Source organism: Phocoena phocoena, chromosome 1 (assembly GCF_963924675.1).
Source record: "Phocoena phocoena chromosome 1, mPhoPho1.1, whole genome shotgun sequence".
In the NCBI taxonomy this organism is placed as follows: Eukaryota; Metazoa; Chordata; class Mammalia; order Artiodactyla; family Phocoenidae; genus Phocoena; species Phocoena phocoena.
The window spans coordinates 159,065,182-159,090,723 of NC_089219.1; the positions used below are offsets into that span (position 1 = coordinate 159,065,182).

The 25,542-nt window shown below is 38.3% G+C and overlaps 1 protein-coding gene across 2 annotated transcripts in view; it reads left to right on the forward strand.

Moving 5' to 3' along the window:
• SDCCAG8 (SHH signaling and ciliogenesis regulator SDCCAG8) overlaps positions 1 to 25,542 on the forward strand; it is a 261,132-nt gene that overhangs the window by 61,918 nt on the left and 173,672 nt on the right. For both annotated transcript variants that reach the window (XM_065881558.1, XM_065881567.1), the window contains 2 exons: positions 907 to 1,045; positions 18,735 to 18,887. In XM_065881558.1, coding sequence (XP_065737630.1) covers positions 907 to 1,045; positions 18,735 to 18,887 — 292 coding nt within the window. The remainder of the gene's footprint in view (positions 1 to 906; positions 1,046 to 18,734; positions 18,888 to 25,542) is intronic.

Below are 25,542 nucleotides of genomic sequence, written 5' to 3' on the forward strand. Positions count from 1 at the left end.
GCCTTGGAAGATGGTAATTTGGAGACCTGCCCCCTCATTCTCACACTGATATATCATGTAAAATTTCCCATTGTGAGAGGCTCACTCAGGCCTGGTGTTGGGCTGGCCATGTAGGATTTTATATGGATTTATTTTATCCATAAGATTGGATCCTTGCTATTTTACATGCCAACGCATTTTGACATTCAGTTCAATTCTATCCCCAAGAAATAGCTTAGCCTAGGGTACTTCTGAAAATTACTAAGGAAGGGATGGATCTAGGCAAGGGTCAAAACCTGTGGGATAAGATTTTGTAAAATAATGAGCATTATATGTGTAACCAGGGCACTTGAGTGATTCAACAGTACTACCCATTGAAAGAAGAAATATGTTCATAAGTAGGTGAAAGTTTTTAATTCATAGAGAAGGGTGAAAAAGAGGATTGTGAAGGAAGATGAAAAGGAAAGGACATATGTTTGTTCTAGTAGAGAGGGGAGTCGGCAGTGTAAACAAAATTTCAGTAGTCCCGTCTTACCATGGTTACTTCTACTTTGAAGTACAATCCCCACCTTCCCTACTTTATTACTTTTTTTTCCTTTTCTGCCCCCCACCTTTTAAATTTTTAAATTAATTTCCTCTTTTCTGGGCTTCCCTCTCCAGCCCTCAGTGTGCCAGTCCTCTCCATAATTGGTTATTATCCCACGTGGATGCAGTCCTGCCATGAATGCTCATGGCTTTTCTGGCTGCTCTGCCTGCCCCTCACCAAGTGAGGACAGAGGGTCTTTCTCTGGGGTGTGCTTGAATATGTGCAGAGCTGGCCTGCCCTGGCTCTTCTTCTAATACATATTAATGCTTTTTTCTTCCTGACGTATGAATACACGATCATTTGATCATTTGTTGTTTTCAATGTTCTTTTTGTGCTGACAGAGAAAGAGATGACTTAATGTCTGCACTAGTTTCTGTGAGGAGCAGCTTGACAGAGGTGCAGCAAAGAGAAGTAAGTGCTTATGAGCAGGTGAAACGAGCTGTGCAAATGACTGAGGAGGCCAGCTTTGAGAAAACCAAGGCAAGTCTAATAACATAAAGGCATAACATAATTGCCTTCTTTTTCTTTTCTGAGTATTTGTTTGGTTATTCTCCATAGCTAAACTGTTTTTTTCCAAACACACAAAGTGAATACCAGTTTGTTAATGTTGACTTTCTAAATTAAACAGATTTGCTCTTTGGAGAATTCTTATTCCCCTGCAAATTCTCTTGCTGTATCACTATTGAAAGAATAGTATTATGATGTGATACAGTACTTTGAGAGACTTGTATGCTTAATCTTTTTATTTGCCGATAACTTTTAATGCGAAGTGAAACTATTAGCACCCATAGTCACCCATTTGTGTATGCTCATGTATGTGAAGACAGATGTTTTTCCTCTATACCTGGGAAAGTTTGAGAACATCCAGATATGCCACAATAATAATATATGTGTATTTAATAGCATTTTTAGCTATGAGTCTGTATCCATTGTGTGCTTAAGTCAAACGCATTTAATGATAATGATAATGACAATAATAGTTAACACTTAGTGATCAGGCAGTGTTCTAAACACTTTGAATAGTAGGAGGTTACTGATGATTCATTTCTGTGTTTGGGGGCCACACCTTAAACCATTAAAGTTGCTATGTATTTTCCCTAAACACACTAGCCACGCTTCAAGTACTTAGTAGCCACATGTAGCTAGTGATTACTGTATTGGTCAGTGCAGATATAGAACATTTCCATTATCACAAAAAATGCTTTAGGTAGCATTGGTCTAAGCCATATAGTAGCATCACTATTTTATTAAACTATTGGGCTAATCACCTTTATATTAAGCTTCTCCTCAGTCATTGCCTTACCCATTTATCTCTATCCAGACCATCTTTAACTCTTCCTAGACCATTTGACCCTCATAATGCCCCTATGCCTTTTGAAACTTATGTTCATTCTGACCAAATGCCCTAACATATTTTGCTTCCTCAAACACTCTTACATCTTCATTTGGACTGACTCTAGCTGTCCCTTGCTGATGTTATGACCCTCAAAACCTCCAGTGAAGCCCTTTGCTGTTCATTTTATCTCATGTGACTGTGATGGAGGGGTCAGCATTCATATCACCCCATACTGCCGTTTCCAGGCCTTTGCTTTCGTACCTACTAACTCGTCTTTGAAATTAGTTTACCATTTCTCTTTGAAATCATCGTTGATTCTCCTCTCCCTAATTTTAATCAATATAAACTCTCAATCTGGAAGACACTATTTGACATTTTTTTTAAAGAAAATCATCCATCACTTGGGTTTATAAAATAGTTGTAAGATCTTTAACACCTTTTAAGAGCTTTAGCCTCTGACACTTTTCCCCCTTGTCTATGTCCTTTCAGGCTGCTATAACAAAGACACCTTAGACAGCGTGGCTTAAACAACAAACATTTATTTCTCATAGTTCTGGGAAGTGCAAGATCAAGGCACCAGCAGATTTGGTGTTTGGTGAGAGCTCACTTTCTGGTTCATAAACAGCTCTCTTCTCACTGTGTCTTCACATGGTGGAAGGGGCAAGGGAACTCTTTGAAGTCTATTTTATAAGGGCACTAATCCCATGATGGGATCCCACTAATCCCATCATGAGGGCTCCACCTTCATGACCTAATCACCTCCCATAGGGCCCACCATCTAATTCCATCATATTGGAGGTTAGATTCCTACATGTGACTTCTGGAGGGGCACAAACATTCAGTCCATAGCACCCTCTACTTTATCTCTTTTCATCATTCTGAAAGGTTTCCACATCCATACTGTTAACATATGCAACATCTTAGTCCCGACACACTTTGCTTTCCTTAACTCTAACATTTTCTGTGTTCTTCTGTAACTCCCACGTGAACTGAAGGGTCCACGAGATCTCAAACTCAAACTGATCTCTCTGACCAGAGCCTTTTCTCTTCCTCCCTATCTCAGTTAAATCTACTCAGTGTCCTCATAACTGCCTCCAGTTCTTCTACCTCCTCTCATATCTCATTTTATCTATTATCTTCAGGCTGTTCCTTTTCGCTTTCCATTTAGATGTGAATTTTATGATCTCAAACTAAATTCATTATATTCACTTCATCAAAACAGCTGTGTTCTCTACTCACTGAGTGGCACTTTTGTCCACTGTCATGCCCTGATTGGGAACGGGATGTCATCCTCTCCTTTGGCTTCCAACCAATCACTAAATAGGAGTTTTAATCCCTGAAGTTTGCTTGAATTCTTTCCTCACTGTCACCTTTCTTGTTCAGGATACCATAATCTCTGGATTCATGAATTATAACATCCCTTGTCTCTTTTCCTTCACTCTGTTCCCTACAATGCAGCTAGAAGTGATCTTTCTTCAAAGCAGATTTTATCATGTGACTCTCTGATTTAAAATCCATCAGTGGTTTCCCACTGCCTTCAGGGTAATCTCCAAACTACTTCACATGCTTATGAGGTCTGTCCTAATGTGCTTCCTTTCAACCCTTTAGTGTCACTTTTTACTCTCCTCCAACAGACTCAGCCCCTGTCAGCTTGGAAAGGCAGTAGAATTTAGAGGTTGAGCATGGTCTTAGTAGAGTTAGCGAGACCTAGATTCAACTTCCAGCTCCACCATTCACCAGCTGTGTGACCTTGGGCAAGTTATTTAATTCTCTGTGCCTCAGTTTTTCTTCATCTGTGAAATGGAAATAATATCTGACACATAGGATTTTAATGAGGACTGTATTTTAAAATTTACATCTGTTATCTTATAGAAACTCTGGCACAAAATATTTCTTCAATAAGTAGTTGTGGTGATGGTGATGGCTATTAATCCCTGTGTTTATGCCATGCTTTTTCTAGCCTCTGGGTCTCTGTACATGCCATGCAAATTCTTCTCCACACCATTGCTTGGATATTTTCTTCATCCTTCATGCCACTGTCTCTAGAAAATCTATGATCTCCCATGTCTAGATTTGATATACCTCTTATGTACTTTTAGAGCAGGGTTTCTCAACCTTGGCATGGCTGACATTTTGATGTACATAATTCTTTGTTTTAGAGATTGTCCTCCATGCTATAGGATATTTAGCAGCATCCCTGGCCTCTACCCACTAGATTCCAGTAGCACATCCCTCTCCCCCAAGTTCTGATAACCAAAGATATCTCCAGATACTGCCAAATGACCCTGAGGGGGGTGGTGCAGAATTGCCCCCAGTTGAGAACTACTCATTACAGCATTTATCAAAATGTATTATTATTGGTTATTTGTCTGTATCTTTCATTAAACTTTAAACTCCTTGGCAGGAAGTAACTTGTCCATCTTGTCACTATTAAATCTCTAGGATCTTACACAGTGTTTGGTAAGTAATAGGTACTCAGTAAATATCCGCTAAGGGAATTGCAGTGTGCTCTCAGTAACACTCTAGAATTCTATTATTCTTACCTTTCCAATTTAACTACTTTACCAGTGCCACGTGAAAGTTAAGCCAAATCATACATGTTTTTCCTGTCATTTTCAGCCTATCAAGTGTTACTGAGGGAAGCCATGTAAGAAAGCAACAGAATGAATTCCACAGGAGAGTAATACTGGTCACATTCAGTGTATAAGTACTGTTTAGCAATTCTTTTCCTTGCAGTTGACTACCACATATACTTTTCTAACTTTTATTTTATTTTATATTTTTTAACATCTTTATTGGAGTATAATTGCTTTACAATGGTGTGTTAGTTTCTGCTTTATAACAAAGTGAATCAGCTATACATATACATATATCCCCATATCTCCTCCCTCTTGGGCCTCCCTCCGACCCTCCCTATCCCACCCCGCTAGGTGGTCACAAAGCATCGAGCTGATCTCCGTGTGCTATGTGGCTGCTTCCCACTAGCTAGCTATTTTACGTTTGGTAGTATATATAAGTCCATGCCACTCTCTCACTTTGTCCCAGCTTACCCTTCCCCCTCTCTGTGTCCTCAATCCATACTCTATGTCTGTGTCTTTATTCCTGTCCTGCCCATAGGTTCTTCAGAAGCTTTTTTTTTAGATTCCATATATATGTGTTAGCATACGGTATTTGTATTTCTCTTTCTGACTTACTTCACTCTGTATGACAGACTCTCTGGCCATCCACCTCACTACAAATAACTCAATTTTGTTTCTTTTTGTGGCTGAGTAATATTCCATTGTATATATGTGCCACATCTTCTTTATCCATTAATCTGTCGATGGACACTTAGGTTGCTTCCATGTCCTGACTATTGTAAATAGAGCTGCAATGAACATTGTGGTATCTGACTCTTTTTGAATTATGGTTTTCTCAGGGTATATGCCCAGTAGTGGGATTGCTGAGTCATATGGTAATTCTATTTTTAGTTTTTTAAGGAATCTTCATACAGTTCTCCATACTAGCTGTATCAATTTACATTCCCACCAACAGTGCAAGAGTGTTCCCTTTTCTCCACACCCTCTCCAGCATTTATTGTTTGTAAATTTTTTGATGATGGCCATTCTGACTAGTGTGAGGTGATACCTCATTGTAGTTTTGATTTCCATTTCTCTAATGATTAGTGATGTTGAGCATCCTTTGATGTGTTTGTTGGCTATCTGTGTATCTTCTTTGGAGAAATGCCTATTTAGGTCTTCTGCCCATTTTTGGATTGGGTTGTTTGTTTTTTTTTGATATTGAGCTACATGAGCTGCTTGTAAATTTTGGAGATTAATCCTTTGTAAGTTGCTTCATTTGCAAATATTTTCTCTCATTCTAAGGGTTGTCTTTTCGTCTTCTTTATGGTTTCCTCTGCTGTGCAAAAGCTTTTAAGTTTCATTAGGTCCCATATGTGTATTTTTATTTCCATTACTCTAGGAGGTGGGTCAAAAAGGATCTTGCTGTGATTTATGTCATAGAGTGTTCTGCCTATGTTTTCCTCTAAGAGTTTGATGGTGTCTGGCCTTACATTTAGGTCTTTAATCCATTTTGAGCTTATTTTTGTGTATGGTGTTACGGAGTGTTCTAATTTCATTCTTTTACATGTAGCTGTCCAGTTTTCCCAGCACCACTTATTGAAGAAGTTGTCTTTTCTCCATTTTTCATTCTTGCCTTCTTTATAAAAAAATAAGGTGACCATATGTGCGTGGGTTTATCTCTGGGCTTTCTATCCTGTTCCATTGATCTATATTTCTGTTTTTGTGCCATTACCATACTGTCTTGATTACTGTAGCTTTGTAGTATAGTCTAAAGTCTGATTCTTCCAGCTCCGGTTTTCTTTCTCAAGATTGCTTTGGCTGTTCAGGATCTTTCGTGTTTCCATACAAATTGTAACATTTTTTTTGCTAGTTCTGTGGAAAATGCCATTGGTAGTTTGATACGGATTGCATTGAATCTGTAGATTGCTTTGGATAGTATAGTCGTTTTCACAATGTTGATACTTCCAATCCAAGAACATGGCATATCTGTCCAACTGTTTGTATCACCTTTCATTTCTTTTATCAGTATCTTATAGTTTTCTGCATACAGGTCTTTTGTCTCCTTAGGTAGGTTTATTCCTAGCTATTTTATTCTTTTTGTTGCAGTGGTAAACAGGAGTGTTTCTTTAATTTCTCTTTCAGATTTTTCATCTTTAGTGTATAGGAATGCCAGAGATTTCTGTGCGTTCATTTTGTAGCCTGCTACTTTACCAAATTCATTGATTAGCTCTAGTAGTTTTCTGGTGGCATCCTTAGGATTCTCTATGTATAGTATCATGTCATCTGCAAGCAGTGACAGCTTTACTTCTTCTTTTCCGGTTTGGATTCCTTTTATTTCTTTTTTGTCTCTGATTGCTGTGGCTAAAACTTGCCAAACTATGTTCAATAACAGTGGTGAGAGTGGACAACCTTGTTTTGTTCCTGATCTTGGTGGAAATGGTTTCAGTTTTTCACCATTGAGAATGATGTTGGCTGTGAGTTTGTCATATATGGCGTTTACTATGTTGAGGTAAGTTCCCTCTATGCCTACTTTCTGGAGGGTTTTTATCATAAATGGGTGTTGAATTCTGTCAAAAGCTTTTTCTGCATCTATTGAGATGTTCATATGGTTTTTCTCCTTCAGTTTGTTCATATCACATTGATTGATTTGTGTATATTGGAGAATCCTTGCATTCCTGGGATAAACCCCACTTGATCATGGTGTATGATCCTTTAACTGTGCTTTTGAATTCTGTTTGCTAGTATTTTGTTGAGGCTCTATGTTCATCAGTGATATTGCCCTGTAGTTTTCTTTCTTTGTAACATCTTTGTCTGGTTTTGGTATCAGGGTTATGGTGGCCTCATAGAATGAGTTTGGGAGTGTTCCTCCCTCTGCTATATTTTGGAATAGTTTGGGAAGGATAGGTGTTAGCTGTTCTCTAAATGTTTGATAGAAATCGCCTGTGAAGCCATCTGGTCCGGGCTTTTGTTTGTTGGAAGATTTTGTTTTGTTTTTTGGTACGCGGGCCACTCACTGTTGTGGCCTCTCCCGTTGCGGAGCACAGGCTCCGGACGCGCAGGCTCAGTGGCCATGGTTCATGGGCCCAGCCGCTCCGCAACATGTGGGATCTTCCCGGACCGGGGCATGAACCAGTGTCTCCTGCATCGGCAGGCGGACTATCAACCACTGCGCCACCAGGGAAGCCCTGTTGGAAGATTTTTAATCACAGTCTCAATTTCAGTGCTTGTGATTGGTCTGTTTATATTTTCTGTTTCTTCCTGGTTCAGTCTCAGAAAGTTGTGCTTTCCTAAGAATTTGTCCATTTCTTCCAGGTTGTCCATTTTATTGGCATATAGTTGATTGTAGTAATCTCTCATGATCCTTTGTTTTTCTGCAGTGTCAGTTGTTACTTCTCCTTTTTCATGTCTAATTCTATTGATTTGAGTCTTTTCCCTTTTTTTCTTGATGAGTCTGCCTAATGGTTTATCAATTTTGGTTATCTTCTTAAAGAACGAGCTTTTAGTTTTATTGATCTTTGCTATCGTTTCCTTCATTTCTTTTTCATTTATTTCTGATCTGATCTTTATGATTTCTTTCCTTCTGCTAACTTTCGGGTTTTATTATTCTTCTTTCTCTAACTGCTTTAGGTGTAAGTTTAGGTTGTTTATTTGAGATGTTTCTTGAGGTAGGATTGTATTGCTATAAACTTCCCTCTTAGAACTGCTTTTGCTGCATCCCATAGGTTTTGGGTCATTGTGTTTTCATTGTCATTTGTTTCTAGGTATTTTTTGATTTCCTCTTTGATTTCTTAACTGATCTGTTGGTTATTTAGTAGTGTATTGTTTAGCCTCCATGTGTTTGTATTTTTTTACAGTTTTTTTTCCTGTAATTGATATCTGCTCTCATAGCATTGTGGTCAGAAAAGATAGTTGATTTGATTTCAGTTTTCTTAAATTTACCAAGGCTTGATTTGTGACTCAAGGTATGATCGATCCTGTAGAGTGTTCCATGAGCACTTGAGAAGAAAGTGTATTCTGTTGTTTTTGGATGGAATGCCCCATAAATATCAATTAAGTCCATCTTGTTTAATGTATCATTTGAAGCTTGTGTTTCCTTATTTATTTTCATTTTGGATGATCTGTCCATTGGTGAAAGTGAGGTGTTAAAGTCCGCTACTATGATTGTGTTACCATCAATTTCCCCTTTTATGGCTGTTAGCATTTGCTTTATGTATTGAGGTGCTCCTATGTTGGGTGCATAAATATTTACAATTGTTTTATCTTCTTCTTGGATTGATCCCTTGATCAGTATGTAGTGTCCTTCTTTGTCTCTTGTAATAGTCTTTATTTTAAAGTCTATTTTGTCTGACATGAGAATTGCTACTGCAGCTTTCTTTTGATTTCCATTTGCATGTAATATCTTTTTCCATCCCCTCACCTACAGTCTGTATGTGTCCCTAGGTCTGAAGTGGGTCTCTTGTAGACAGCATATATATGGGTCTTGTTTTTGTATCCATTCATCCATTCTGTGTCTTTTGGCTGAAGCATTTAATCCATGTACATTTAAGGTAATTATATGTATGTTCCTATCACCATTTTCATAATTCTTCTGCGTTTGTTATTGTAGGTCTTTTCCTTCTCTTGTGTTTCCTGCCTAGAGAAGTTTCTTTAGGATTTGTTTTAAAACTGGTTTGGTAGTGCTGAATTCTCTTAGCTTTTGCTTGTCTGTAAAGATTTTAATTTCTTCATCAAATCTGAATGAGATCCTTGCTGGGTAGAGTAATCTTGGTTGTCGGTTTTTTCCTTTCATCACTTTAAATATGTCCTGCCACTCCCTTCTGGCTTGCAGAGTTTCTGCTGAAAGGTCAGCTTTTATCCTTTTCGGGTTTCCCTTGTATGTTATTTGTTGTTTTTCCCTTGCTGCTTTTAATATTTTTTCTTTGTATTTAATTTTTGATAGTTTCATTAATATGTGTCTTGGTGTTTTTCTCCTTGGATTTATCCTGTATGGGGCTCTCTGAGCTTCCTGGACTTGATTGACTATTTCCTTCCCCATATTAGGGAAGTTTTCAACTATAATCTCTTTAAATATTTTCTCAGTCCCTTTCTTTTTCTCTTGTTTTTCTGGGACCCCTATTATTCGAATCTTGGTGTGTTTAATATTGTCCCAGAAGTCTCTAGGACTGTCCTCAATTCTTCTCTTTTTTTTTTTCTTTATACTGCTCTGCAGTAGTTATTTCAACTATTTTATCTTCCAGGTCACTTATCCGTTCCTCTGCCTCAGTTATTCTGCTATTGATTCCTTCTAGAGAATTTTTCATGTATTGTGTTGTTCATCATTGTGTCTTTGCTCTTTAGTTCTTCTAGGTCCTTGTTAAATGTTTCTTGTATTTTCTCCATTCTATTGCCAAGATTTTGGATCATCTTTACTATCATAACTCTAATTCTTTTTCAGATAGACTGGCTATTTCTTTTTCATTTGTTTGGTCTGGTGGGTTTTTACCTTGCTCCTTCATCTGCTGTGTGTTTCTTTGTCTTCTCATTTTGCTTAACTTACTGTGTTTGGAGTCTCCTTTTTGCAGGTTGCAGGTTCATAGTTCCTGCTGTTTTTGGTGTCTGCCCTCAGTGGCTAAGGTTGGTTCAGTGGATTGTGTAGGCTTCATGGTGGAGGGGACTTTGCCTGTGTTCTGGTGGGTGAGGCTGGGTCTTGCCTTTCTGGTGGGCAGTACCACATCCAGTGGTGTGTTTTGGGGTGTCTGTGACCTTTTTATGATATTAGGCAGCCTGTCTGCTAATGAGTGGGGTTGTGTTACTGTCTTGCTAGTCGTTTGGCTTTGGGTTTCCAGCACTGTAACTTGCTGATCGTTGAGTGGAGCTAGGTATTAGCATTGAGATGGAGATCTCTGGGAGAGGTTTCACTGTTTGATATTACATGGAGCCGAGAGGTCTCTGGTGGACCAATATCCAGAACTCGACTCTCCCACCTCAGTGGCACAGGCCTGACACCCAGCTGAAGCACCAAGACCCTGTTAGCCACGTGGCTCAGAAGAAAAGGGAGGAAAAAAAGAAAGAAAGAAAGAAAAATAAAATAATTTTATTAAAATAAAAAATTATTAAAAGTTAAAAAAATTAAAAAGTAATAAAACAAAGAAAGAAAGTAAGAAGAGAGCAACCAAACCTAAAAACAAATCCATCAATAACAAGCACTAAAAACTATATAAAAAACAAAGAAAAATAACGGATAGATAGAACCTTAGGACAAATGGTAAAAGCAAAGCTATACAGACAAAATCACACAAAGAAGCATATACATACACACTCACAAAAAGAGAAAAGGGAAAAAATATATATATAAAAAAAAGGGAGGAAGAAAGCAACTGAATCAATAAACAAATCTACCAATGATAATAAACTCTAAATACTAAACTAAGATAAACATAAACCAGAAACAAATGAGATGCAGAAAACAAACCCCAAGTCTACAGTTGCTCCCAAAGTCCACCATCTCAATTTTGGGATGATTCATTGCCTATTCAGGTATTCCACAGATGCAGGGTACATCAACTTGACTGTGGAGATTTAATCTGCTACTCCTGAGGCTGCTGGGAAAGATTTCCCTTTCTCTTCTTTGGTCGCACAGCTCCTGGGGTTCAGCTTTCGCTTTGGCCCCGCTTCTGTGTGTATGTTGCCTGAGGGCATCTTTTGGGAAGTCTGATATCTTGTGCCAGTGTTCAATAGGTGTTCTGTAGGAGTTGTTCCACATGTGGATGTATTTCTGATGTATTTGTGGGGAGGAAGGTGATCTCCACATCTTGCTCCACCTTCTTGAAGGTCTCCCTACCACATGTACTTTAGACTAGACAGGAATGCCACTTTGTTCACTTTCCCAACTCCACTCTTAGCACCTCACTCTCAATAGCTGACCTACTTTACTGAGATCACAACCAACTGACAAGAGCCTCATCAACACTTTCTTATCCCTCAAATGTATCTTCTCATTTTTTTCCTTCTTATCTGGTCCTCTTACTTCCCAAGATGAATCTCTCTAAGTTCTTGATATCTCCTACTTCTAGGGTTTCAGGGACATTGAGACATTTGTTGTCACATCTTTCTTGTATCTTCCATCCTTCATCCTCCATTGTTTTTACCTTTGTAGCTTTCCATTCACTTCTGAACACATTGCAGTCAGTCTTTTAACAAATTGTAGTCTGATTTCATGCTACTGAATTGGTCACATTATGGTCACCAGTCACTTCCTGATTACTAAACCCAGTGACTTCATCTCAGTCCTCATTTGACCCAACTCCAGGAAGACATTAACTGTACTAGCATAACATATCATCATTTCCCCTTGATTAATCTGATATTTCACTCTGTGGGTCCTCTTTGCATTGCTCTTGTCTACTCTTCCACATGTCTTTTAACTTGTTTTCCACAAGCCTGGAATGCAGACGTTCCTCAGTCAGTTCCTAGCCGTCCAGCCATGTTGCCCTAATTTCCAGGACTTTGTGTCTCCCCCTCACTTGACCACCTCCACATTGTGCCTTTAGCTCTAAGAACTCCTCTGTGCCCCAGACCTACATTTCTTGCTTCTACTAGACCTCTTTTATGGATGATATGCCATTAGCATCTGAAACTCTACACCACCAAATTGTAAATTCTCTCCTCCTTACTGTCTATCACTCCTTTTCCTTCTACAATTTTCTGTATTTTCTTTTCTCAGATAATGGTATTATCATTTTACCAACAGCCCTGGCTTGGAACCTTTAAAATATCTTGGGTCCTCCCCATTCCTCACTGTCAACATCCAATCAGTTATCAGACTCTCACCGTATCTTCAAAAACCCCTACTAAGTTATGCCTGCAGCTTCCATACCTATACTCCTGCTCTGGTTCAAGTCTTTACATACTCTTATGTGGCCTATTGCAATAGCCTTCTAATTGGTCTCCCTCAGGTCTCTTTCAATTCCAGTGTATCTTTCACATTGCTGCCAAAGTTCTCCTAAACTGTAAATCTCCCTGTTCAGGCAGCTCTCTTCTTGCAGTAGAATAAGACAAATCCTTAGCATGACCTTCCAGATCTTTCACAATATGATCCCACTCTAACTTTTCTAGCCTTATCTTTCACTACAAGTTTTCATATAACCTATACTGTTTCTATAACGTGACCTACAATTGACTATTTCCATGAATTTGCTCATGTTGTACTTTCCTGCACTGTATCCATCTGTGAAGTACCTATTCATTCTATGAGGGGCAACTCAGATGGCAGTCTTCTCGGAAGTTTTCCCCAGCACCTTCTTGTTTGAATTAATCTCTTCCTTCTCTGTATTCCTAGTGAGCTGTGTATAATTTTTGTGGCTGTTTACATAGCCCTCTCCACCAAAAGACCTTAAAAACCAGGTCTGTGACATCTATCATTGTATTCTTCACATGGCCATTTACATATTAATTGTACAATAAATGTTGAACTGAAGTAAAGTTAATTATTAGCTTTAAATATTAGTATGAATTTTTGTAATTAGTGCTTTTAAAATCTTAGTGGTTAAGAACTAGAAAGGCTACTGTGTATTGTAAATCTATTTTTCACTGAGTTAGTAATAATTCAAGGATTGATTTCTAAGAAGTTTACAAAATGCAGTGCCAAGTCTGGCAGTTTTTATCTCTAAGGTATGTTAAAACATATTAGGGGAGAAAGTATTTGCAAACGAAGCAATTGACAAAGGATTAATCTCCGAAATATACAAGCAGCTCATGCAGCTCAATATCAAAAAAACAACCCAATCCAAAAATGGGCAGAAGACATAAATAGACATTTCTCCAAAGAAGATATACAGATTGCCAACAAACACATGAAAAGATGCTTGACATCACTAATCATTAGAGAAATGCAAATCAAAACCAAAATGAGGGCTTCCCTGGTGGCACAGTGGTTGAGAGTCCGCCTGCCAATGCAGGAGACACGGGTTCGTGCCCCAGTCCGGGAGGATCCCACATGCTGCCGAGCAGCTGGTCCCGTGAGCCTGCGTGTCCGGAGCCTGTGCTCCGCAACGGGAGAGGCCACGGCAGTGAGAAGCCCGCGTACCGCAAAAAAAAAAAAAAAAAAAAAATGAGGTATCATCTCACACTGGTCAGAATATCCATCATCAAAAAATTTATGAACAATAAATGCTGGAGAGGGTGTGGAGAAAAGAGAACCCTCCTGCACTGTTGGTGGGAATGTAAATTGATACAGCCACTATGGAGAACAGTATAGAGGTTCCTTAAAAAACTAAAAATACAACTACCAAATGACCCAGCAATCCCACTACTGGGCACATACCCTGAGAAAACCATAATTCAAAAAGAGACATGTACCACCATGTTCATTGCCGCACCATTTACGATAGTCAGGGCATGGAAGCAACCTAAATGTCCATCAACAGATGAATGGATAAAGAAGATGTGGCAGATACATACAGTGGAATATTACTCAGCTGTAAAAAGAAACGAAATTGAGTTATTTGTAGTGAGGTGGATGGACCTACAGTCTGTCATAAAGAGTGAAGTAAGTCAGAAAGAGAAAAACAAATACCATATGCTAACGTGTATATATGGAATCTAGAAGAATGGTACTGATGAACCTAATAGCAGGACAGGAATAAAGACGCAGTTGTAGAGAATGGACTTGAGGACGCCGGGGGGAAGGGGAAGCTAGGACGAAGTGAAAGAGTAGCGTTGACATATATACACTACCAGATGTAAAATGGATAGCTAGTGGGAAGCTGCTGCATAGCACAAGGAGGTCAGCTTGGTGCTTTGTGACGACCTAGACGGGTGGGAGAGGGAGGGTGGGAGGGAGGCTCAAGAGGGAGGGGATATGGGGATATATGTATACATATAGATGATTCACTTTGTTGTACAGCAGAAACTAACACAACATTGTAGCAATTATACTCCAATAAAGGTGTATAAAAAAAAGTATTAGGAATTTTGCTTTCTGAGATTAAAGAGTGAAACAGCATACATATTTTAATTTTAAAACCAACTACTTTATTACTGAATTATGAAATGGTTACTTTCTTCTTATAGTTCCTTAACATTTGTTGCCACCTAGTGTTCTATTTTGCATATTGCATGCTAAATAAGTAGAAGCAATTACATTACATTACATTAATATTGTATTATATCATGTCATATCATATTCAGTCCTCCCTCTTTATCCATGGGGGATTGGTTCCAGGACAGAAATCTGTGACTGGTTGAAACCTTGGATGCAGAAACTGTGAATACAGAACCTCCAGATAAGGAGGACAGACTATATGTACTTTTACAGTGGCAATGAAAACACCTGAGAATTTTATCAGAAAATAAATCTATAACATGAGAAAATTATAGTGCCATGCCTGGATTCAGTTGTGTAACTTCTTTGGATCAAATCCCTATTCTGCCACTTTCTAGGTCTGTGCTCTTGGGCAAGTTACTTAATGTCTCAAAGCCTCAGTTTCTTATCAACAGAGTGATAAAAGCCACTTAAAATTCAGTGAGTTAAATAAATTAATCCATGTAAGCCATTTAGGAAAGTATATGGCACACAGTAAGTGATCAATAAATGTTTTTGTTTTTCTTTGAAATTTGCAAGTCATTACAACTGGGAATAATTTTAAAAGGGAGAAAAAAATTAACCTGGGAATAAATGAAGGTAGAAAAGTAGAGGTTTTTGCAGTGATGTTTTGGTAAAGCTACAAGATAAAAAGGTTAACTGGGCCTTAGACCTGCCTGCCTCTATTGGAAGGGAAATTGTTGGCTTTGGCATGATGTTCCCATGAGCATATCTATAATGAGATAATCCTCTAAAGAAATTTTTTTTTTTTTTTGGCTGTACGCGGACCTCTCACTGTTGTGGCCTCTCCCATTGCGGAGCACAGGCTCCAGATGCGCAGGCTCAGCGGCCATGGCTCACGGGCCCAGCCGCTCTGCGGCATGTGGGATCTTCCCGGACTGGGGCACGAACCCGTGTCCCCTGCATCAGCAGGCAGACTCTCAACCACTGTGCCACCAGGGAAGCCCTGAAGAAACATTTTTTAAAAAATACCAACCCAGAAGTTTGAATAAATGTCCCCCCAAACTTTTTTTTTCCTTTTTAAGTATTCAAATTACTGTTTTCCTTAGACTACAGCAGAATCAGAAAAGCAAGAATTAGAAACCCGAAGTAAAAGGAAAATCAGAAAAGCCTTGAGCATTTGATTGCAAGCATAAATGTAGAATACAATGTTTCTTGATATGTACACTATCTTCCACAAGACAAAAACAAATTATAAATATCTTGAAAATGGGAAATAGGGATAGACTGACTGATAGGTTCCTAGTAAGGATGAGTTTATAAATTAATAATCAATAGTTTGCATTATTTGTAAATTAAATGCCTAAAACATGTTGAAAATCATTTTTATGTTGTGGGCTATGTTTCATAAAAATGAAAGCATTTTCATAAATTTTTAAGTTTATGTTCGTAAGTGTGGACTCTATTATTCCTCATAATTCTTTAATCCTATAATCATGAATTCTTTGATCACAAGGATATCTAGGAACCTAACCCTAGCACCTGGGAAGGACTTTTATATTTCCTAAAAGAGTTTCCCTATTTTAAGAATTGAGTTGACCAGGTACAAATTTATTTTGGAAAATGTTTTGACTCCATTAAGATAGTAATGCATACTTTTTGGTTTAATAAAACCAGGACTGGGAATATCAAGTCCAATAAATTATGTTTTGAAAAATGTGTTACTGTGGCCAATAAAGAATGACCACAAATAAATTTCCCAGAAGAGAAAAGGCCCTTTGAAGATTGAGTCTACTGGAGGGTGAGGGTTGTGTAAATCCCCAACTCCCCAAGACCTACAGCCATTTCCACTAAGAAAGGGATTGTGCTCAGGGAAAGAAAGGAGCCATGACCTTGGGAACTACTAGGAGAAATGGCCGCCGCAGATCCCAAACTAACTTGGTCACCTGTGAAGATCCATCAGTTAATTGGGTTGGCCAAACATCTTACGGAAAAACCCAAACCAACTTTTTGGTCAATAGTCTTTGAGGATTCGGTTATATGCCTTTACTGAATGATTATATGGCATATAATCAGGGAGCACTGAGTCATCTGGGATTCTGAAAACTAGGAGAGTAAGTCTTAGAATTAAAAGACAAAGCTTTAATGGAAGGAATGTATAAATATTTATTTAGTAAACCCAAATCTTGTATATGAGGACCATTGTAAGATTAAATGACTTTTCTAATTCCAAATGTTACTTAATATTTTCTTCATTGTGACCAGACATATATATTAAAATCAAAACAAGCAAAAGCTATTTTATATGGAATCATTGGCTACAAACCGAGAGTGATCAATATCCAGTTTTTAACCTAATATTTTTATTCAGTGTTTCGTTACTGCTTTCATACTCACCATCACCTCTCAGTGGTGTGTACTCCTCATAGAAGGCCATCCATGAAACCAAGGCTCCAGCAACGGTTTTGTTTAAGTGATTTACAACTTCTCCCTTGTGCTTTTTGTTTATATTATCTTAGCGTTAGGCCTCTTACCTGTCAGGATCATTTATTGTTCCTTGTTCTTGAATTGATTGAATTCTTTGAATTGACTCTTTAGTTGCTCTTCATGTTAGCCTGATTTTCAGCAGTTCCTTCCACTGTTCCTGTACCTAATAAGGTTGATGCCTGAGTTTTTATTCAATGAAAAACCTTCTGATTAAATGTATTAGTTTATATTCCATAATCATTTTAGTCTTTCATGATATTCATATATCAGTGAACATTATGAACATTTTTATTAGGTTCATAAAAAATATTTTACACAAGAGCAATTGTGTTCTGAAGCGCAAAAATCTCTAATTCATAGTATTTCAAGCTCCAAGGGTTTAAATTATAGAAAAATTATGCTTTTCCATTTCTTTTAAAATCCAATGTAAAATTTTATTTTCCAGACATTTTCAACTAGAATTGGACTTGGGACTAACTCCCTAGGAGAATCTTTTTTCAGGCATTTTATTTGCTTATCGGTTAATCTGGGACAGTTGCATTTTATCCTCAGTTTTTATGCCTAGGAGTATAGAACATTTCCAGAAGAGTGTGAAAGAAATTAGGGTTTAATGCTCTCATGATAAAAAGAAGAAAATTCACATATCCTAGATATTTATTGTCTATATTTATTATAGCTTTCACCAGAGGGAAGCATAGCAATGCATAGAGCTTACAGTGCTTACTGAGACTGCTTCCATCTCCATTAACAACAACTGTGACTATCATTTTATAATTACATAGTATATAAGTCATATGAGACTTGAGTTTCTTTCTCTCAATTCAGGGGAACACAATAGAGTTTGAGTGAGGAGGATATAATGAGGAGCCACTGGGATGAGACTAAGACACCATAGTATGACTCAGATTTTCTATGTCAAGCACCTTAATTTTATTTTTTTCTTGAGATTTTGAATTTAGTTTATTATTGTGTGTTATGCATAACGATATTGTAAATATAGCCAAAAGGAAGTTAGAGAGAATTTACTTCTGGAAATTCAGAGTGGGAAGTTTAAACTAAAGGACAATTATCGACTTTTAAATTGCCAGAAATGAAATATAACACTTCTCATTTTACAAAACTAGGTAGTAAATGCTGTTTTGAGTCTTTCCTTATCTAAACTTGATTATTACCTAGTTTTTACTTTAGTTAGGTGTGTAAGGAGAGTGAACCAAATCTTATCGTACTTATATTTAAGGAAGCTCAGTTATTATATAAACAGTAAATGCCTGTATGTAATGATAAATACATCTCATCTTAAAATTTTGATCTGTTTATCATTTAAAGTACAAATAATTTTTAACCATGTCGAGATGAAAAATCAGTTAAATTAGATACTTATATATTTCTTGTAGTATAAACATGATATATAATTGGAAAAACTAGAACACTTGGTTTTTCTGATCCCTTTTATAAAATTCAGACTCCTCTGTGGCCCTTATCAAGGTTTGTTACCTGAATTTTCTTATTTGATTAGTTAATATAGCCTTAATTGTGCAAACTGAAATATGTGAAAAAATACAACATTTGAATACATGTAACATTTGAATACATGTAACATATGAATCAGTAAGTGGTGTTGACAAACAAATATAAAAATATTCTTTACTTTGACTTTACAGTGAGTTGTAACTATTTTAAATAAAGTCAAAGCTTAATTGTCTTATTTCCCTCTCATTTCTTCTAAATTCTAAGGTCCCATTTCACTCTGTCTTATTCTGGCAGGCTTTAATCCAGTGCGAACAGTTGAAGAATGAACTGGAGAGGCAGACAGAGCGACTTGAGAAAGAACTCGCATCTCAGCGAGAAAAAAGAGCCTTTGAGAAAGAGATGATGAAAAGAGAAATAACAAAAGAAAGAGAGGACATGGGCTCAAAGGTATTTAAAGGGTTCAATTTGTTATCGACATTGCAGAAGAAATGTTTGTGGTGATATAATTGATGAGTCTGCAGGTTGCAATTCTTGAATGATCTTTATTAAAAAAATGTTTAATATCTTTATTGAAGTATAATTGCTTTACAATGTTGTGTTAGTTTCTGTTGTACAACAAAGTGAATCAGCTATAAGTATACATATATCCCCATATCACCTCCCTCTTGAGCCTCCCTCGAATGATCTTACATGTTTAAACCATTTAAGTAGTCAAGTTGCTTATAACTTAGAGTTCATAAAAATTTTCTATTCTTCAATGTGTTTCTCAATAAAAGTTATATTCTCTGACCTTTCCAAAGAAAATAATCAATTAGATTTCATGACAGGAAAATGTAAAATTTACTCTAATCCTGCCATTCTGTTTGATTCCCTTTCTGTTTGTCAGAGGAGAGCAGGTGCTCTGCAGATATCCAGATTTTATTTCAAGCTTGGTTAAATCAAGGAGAGATGACTCCCCCATTTCATCCCTCACTCCTAAATTAGCCTTTAAGAAGGTAAAACACTTGTAAGAAACCAAGTAACCAAAACAAAAAGTGATGGTATACTCTGTACAAAATAGGTTCTAGCAAATTATGTGATGAATAATGACTATAACCAGATGAATACATGGAAGGGAGAAATTAGAGTCAAAAGGAACAGATAACATGAGATGGGCAGTGTTTGAAGAAGAGTAACAAGCTAGAATACAGAGTTTAGTGGAACCTAGCTTTAAGGTTGCTACAGTTGAATAAAATTGAGCAAGATGTGGTCCCTCAAGTAACCCAAACAATGGTTACATGTTCTGTTTTTTCAAAGCAGGCTCACAGCTTATACCTACATGCTGTCTTAAACATGTGGTAATTAACTCATTCAGCAAATATCTACTGAGTATCTGCCGTGTGCAAGGCAGTGTGTAAGCCTAAGGCTATATAAAGAGAAAAATCACAAATTCTGCCCAATGAGTTTTAAGTCTTACCTTACCTGAGCCAAGATAAACTCCCTCGTTTTCTTATCCTTTTTAAAAAAATTGTGCCTGTCAAAACCTACTTATAGTTCAGTCTAGTTATCTACATTCTCTGACCTGGATTGGTGATCTCAGCTAGTGAAGAAAAATCCTATAATCTTGCAGATGACACCACCATACACTTATGGTTCAATGTCCACCATTCTGTTGGTGCTTTCTAGCAGTCCTCCTATGCATTCCTCTCTCTCCCGTTCATTCAGGATTCAACAGATATTAATTGGAGGTCCTGGGAATGTGGTAGTCACAGGACCAATGCAGTTACGTCATGAAGTTTATAGACTTGTGGGAGAGGTAGACATTAAACACATACTTCCACAAATGAGTTTTTACCACTATGATAAAGGCATGAAGGTATGGTACAGGGTACCATGAGAATGTGTAACAGGCAAATATAACTTAGTCTGGGCAGTCATGGAAGACTTTCCTAAGAAAGAGGTTTTGCAAATGAGGCTCAAAAGAGTTGAGTAGGAGTGGTCAGGTGAAGAGTTGAAGGGAAGAGTTTCAGACCCAGGAAAACAACACTCCCAAGGCTCTGAAGCTAGAAAGCATCATACTTTCTAGGAATTTAGAGAGGGCTCAGGTGACTGGAGCATAGGAAGTAAGGGCCAGAGTAGTGGAAGATGAGTTTGGAGAAGTATGCAAGGACCAAATCATGAATGGTCTTAAAATCCATGTGAAAGGTTTTAAATGTTATCCAAAAGTGAAGGGAAACCATTGAATGGCAGTAAATTGGGCAGTGTCGTGATCCCATTTATATTTGAGAAAAATCATCTGTCAATAGATTTGAAGCAGGACCAGAATAAACCCCTGGAGATCAGGTGAGAGGTAATTATAGTAGTCTAGGTGGGAAATGTTGGTATCTAAGACACATTTTTCAAGGACTATTTCAAATCAGTTTTATTCCCCTCAAATTCTCTACCATACCACCTCTCCCCTCTTTCTCGGCAGAGAGCCTTACTTCCCTAACAAAGAAAGTTGACAGCCTTTAGATGGTAATCACCTTATTTATCCCCCCACAACCTCTGCCTAAAGTAAAATTTCACCTGTACTGCAACCGTGTCAGAATGGGAGTGGCTTGATCCTAATCCTTTCCTCTTGCTCTGAATCCCATCCTCTTCTACCACCTCAGTGACCTATTTCCATTAGTTCCCCACTCTCTTCTGAATCTTCAACCTTTGTCCTTCACTATAGCCTTTTCCTTATCACCAGGAAAATAGTCTCAAACTTCTCTCACCTGTTGAAAGAAACTAATCTTTCTTCTATCCAGTCATTCTCAATCTTGGCTACACAGAAGTTCCAAAACTCTCATTGCCCAATCTGCATCCCAAACGAATTATGAGGGAATATCTGAGGGTAGGATCTAGGAATCAGTATTTTAAAAAGTTGTCCAGGTGATTCCAATGTGTGGCCAAGGCTGGAAGCCACCTTAGTAATTCCATATCCCTCTTTACTCTTCCCCTTAATAGTCAAGTTTCTTGAAAGATTTGTCCAAACATGTTATCTTCATTTTCTTACCGCTCATTCACTCTTCAGCCCACTACATTTCAGCTTCTGTGCCCATAGCCAATGAAATTACTGTTGCTGTGTTCACTGGAGACCTCCTTGTGCTATTTTTAGTGAATATTTTTTCGTTCTTATTCTCCTTAAAAGGTTCTGTTTCTTTGATTTCTCTGAATCATAGTCTTTTTTTTTTTTGCGCTACGCGGGCCTCTCACCCTTGTGGCCTCTTCCGTTGCGGAGCACAGGCTCCGGACGCGCAGGCTCAGCGGCCATGGCTCACGGGCCCAGCCGCTCCGCGGCACGTGGGATCCTCCCAGACTGGGGCATGAACTCGCGTCCCCTGCATTGGCAGGCGGACTCTCAACCACTGCGCCACCAGGGAAGCCCTGAATCATATTCTTGTTTTGGGAGAATGATGATGTGTGCCTTTTAGGTTACTCTGAGTTTAAGCTGCCTTTGAGATAATGAAGGAGACACATCCAGAAAGCACCTTGATAGGAGGTTCTAGAGTTTAGCAGAGAGCTTTAGATTTAGATGTCTTTAGCAGTACTGTGGCTTTAATTTCATATGTATGGTATTAATTCCTAAATCTTTAGCTCTCTAGTGAGCCCCCAAACCAGCTGCACTTCCCATCTTCCCTCTCATAGTAGAACTACTATTCATTCATCCATTTGCCCAACTCAGAAATCTTGCTGTCATCCTTGTTTCCTCCTTCTCCCTCACCCTGTATGTCAAGTCACCAATTTCTAGAGTTTCAGGCCCTTACCGATTTTACATTGCCTTGTCTCTCCATCCCACTGCTCTCCATATCTCACCCTTGGGTGATTCCTACAGCCCCAAGTGGTAGAAGCCCCTTGCTTCTAGTCTCACCTCCTTATCTGTTCTCTTACCCAAAGATCCAAGGATGATCTTCCTAAAATGAACACGTCAATATGTCAGTCTCTTGCTTTAAAATCCTTTCTTGTCTCTCTATAACCCGATCTTTTACTATAGCATAAAGATTGTACATTTTTTCCCTCTCTTTGGTTCTCCAGTCTCATCTCCCTTCTCTTTTCTTCCTTGTATTACCACCATACTGATCTACTTGTACTTACTCAAATGTGCAAACATGCCAGTCTGCCATACTGTTTTTTCATTTCAGGATTTTTCAGGGCTTTGCCCCTCCCCTCCCATCCCCACACCCCCTCCCCTCCCATCCCCACACCCCCCACCTCACCCCCATTGCCTAGAGGAATCTTCCTCTGGCCTCTCTGACTGATCCTTCAGAGTTCTCGATACCACCTCTTCTCACAGTCTCCCAATGATAAATTTTTGGGAGCGCCTCCTATGGGCTTCAATAACTCAATGTATTGCAAAGTCTTATTGAATTATCTCCCCTAATTTACTATGATTCCCTTGCATATATGGTTTGTTAACATCCTTATTGCCTTATGGCCACATTCCTCCCACATAAAATGTGTTCAGTATATATGTATTGAATGAATACAAGGGGAATACAAATGGAAGGAAGAAGGCTCCATGCCATTGGAAAGGCATGACTAAAATACTGAGAGTTCAGAGGATCAGAACAGATTTCTGTCTGCAAGAGATCATGGAACACTTGGTGGAGAAGGTGGCATTTTAACTGAGCTTCAAGAAAACAGGCAGGATTTAGAAATGCAGAGTGTGGGGGAGATGTACCAACATGAGTAAGGTATGGAGGGAGGTAAAGTTGCAAGCTGAGCTTTGAGAGAGAGAATGAATGGCATCAAGAGCAAAGATCAGCTACTGTTTGTGCCTAGGAGACTTTTTTTCTGGGTTGTTTAGTGGAAACTTTTGCCTTGCTGAGTAGTTCTACTATGTAAAAATATGTTGATGAGAATTCCTGATAAGTAGAAATAAAGGAAGTCTGAACTGTGCCAGGGAATATTCCAGGTGCTTTTATGTATAACTTTCTTAAACTGATAATTATTTCATGAATGAAAGTGTTAACAGAAATACAATGCATTTCTTTTTTTTTTTAATTTATTTATTCATTTATTTATTTTTGGCTGCATTGGGTCTTCATTGCTGCACGCGGGCTTTCTCTAGTTGTGATGAGCGGGGGCTACTCTTTGTTGCGGTGCGTGGGCTTCTCATTGGCACTTCTCAAGTACCTTCTCTTGTTGCGGAGCACAGGCTCTAGGCACGTGGGCTTCAGTAGTTGTGGCACGCGGGCTCAGTAGTTGTGACTCGCGGGCTCTAGAGTTCCGGCTCAGTAGTTATGGCTCATGGGCTTAGTTGCTCCGCGGCATGTGGGATATTCCCCCACCAGGGATCGAACCATGTCCCCTGCACTGGCAGGCAGATTCTTAACCACTGTGCCACCAGGGAAGTCCTACAATGCATTTCTGAGTCTGAGTCCTTTTTTTCTTTTTGACTCCATTAAGCCTTATTTGACATTTAATCTGAAGATCCTGCCCTAAATAAAGATGTATGAATAAAGAGCTGAAAGCGATCCTAGCACTGAAGCAAGTACTCTCACAGAAAATGGCAGAAAGAAGCTCTGAAGTAAAAGGATTTAGTGTTGAATCCAAATTGACCTTTATGTGACCTTGAACAATTTATTTAACCTCTCCAAATTTCAGAGTAGTAGATCCTTGGTTGATCTACTCAAGGAATTTATAGGATTAAATGAGATAATGTTTTGAAAGTACCTAATATAATACCTGGCTTAGGTTAGACCATTTAACAAATTTTAGCTTGTGGCTATTATTCTTACTCTAGTGAAAGAGAGAATTAGCTCTATCGGGTAGATTTCTTGGACCTTTGTGTTAGTAAAAGCAGACAAATTTTAATATAAAGTCCAGCTTTACTTTTTATTTATTAGCTTGAAATGAACTTGGGAACATTACTTAAGTTTTCATTTTTTCAACTGAAAGTTAATCCAATACATTCCTTTCCAAAGGGAATTAAAAGAAAATTATCACACTGCTTAGCACAGGAAGTTAATTTAATAGGGTGTCTGAACAGGTCATCATAACGTTGTAACTTCTCATGGTTAGTGCTGGAGCAGGTGTCCCTGCTTTCCTAGTGGTAGGAATGCTCATGAGACTTGTAGATTTTCTTTCCTTCTTTTTATTATTTTTCTTCTTTCCTTTCTTCTTACTGCTTAAAAATTTCATTTGTGTGGGAAGCTCTAGGAGAGCAGATGCCTTCTACCTAGACAGATTTTGAATCATTCCCCCATGAACAGTTCTTGCTGTGAGTTTGCCTGTTGGCATCAGTAATGGTCTTTGGTTGCACTAAACCGCTAAGTTTGTTCGTTCAATCAGTCCTTCAATCTTCTATTTATTGAATGCCCCCTGTGGTTTGTGTATTTTTCTCATTTGGTTCCCTTGATAATAGCCCATTGCTAGAATCCTTAATTCTTGTACCTTTTTTTATGAGGAATGCCACTTTATACCACATTCAGTACACTAGGGACTGCTTTAGTGTAGAGATTTTTATCAAGCTCTCCCATCCTGGGTGTCCTTGTCTCTTGCTTGCCCCTGTCAAAGTTTAAAGGACTTATCTGATGTCAACACCCTGGACATCCAGCAGTGTTGCAGCTGTCTGTGTTACTTCTGCCCCTGCAACAGATGTGGATGGAGAAGCTCCTGCAGTGTAATGTTGACTTCCAGATGGTGGGCATGGAGAAAAAGAAGGTGTGACAACAGGAGGGGAGGCCTTGAGAAGTGGGTGACAGAAGGGAGCAGACAGGTAGTGGGCAGAGGAATGAAGTGATGGGTGGCAGAGGGAAGGAATCATATGGAAGGTGTATGATTTGTTACATGCTATAGAAACTGACTCAGAATTTACCATTAGCAAAATAAATGTCTGCCCATTTACTTCAAAAAAACCACACAATATTAATATGTTTACCATAGATCCACATAAATAAGTAATATATGGTTTTTAGTAGCTGGTAATTAAAGTTTGTTATTGTTGTATGGTTCCAGAAAAGCTATAATTACATATTCATAATATGCTTACTCATGAACTTGAAGTTTTAAATTAAGAAAATTCAATTAATATTTTTGATTTGTTACATTTAACTTCTTTTGACCTTTAATTTTTGTTTCAGATTGTAATCTGCAT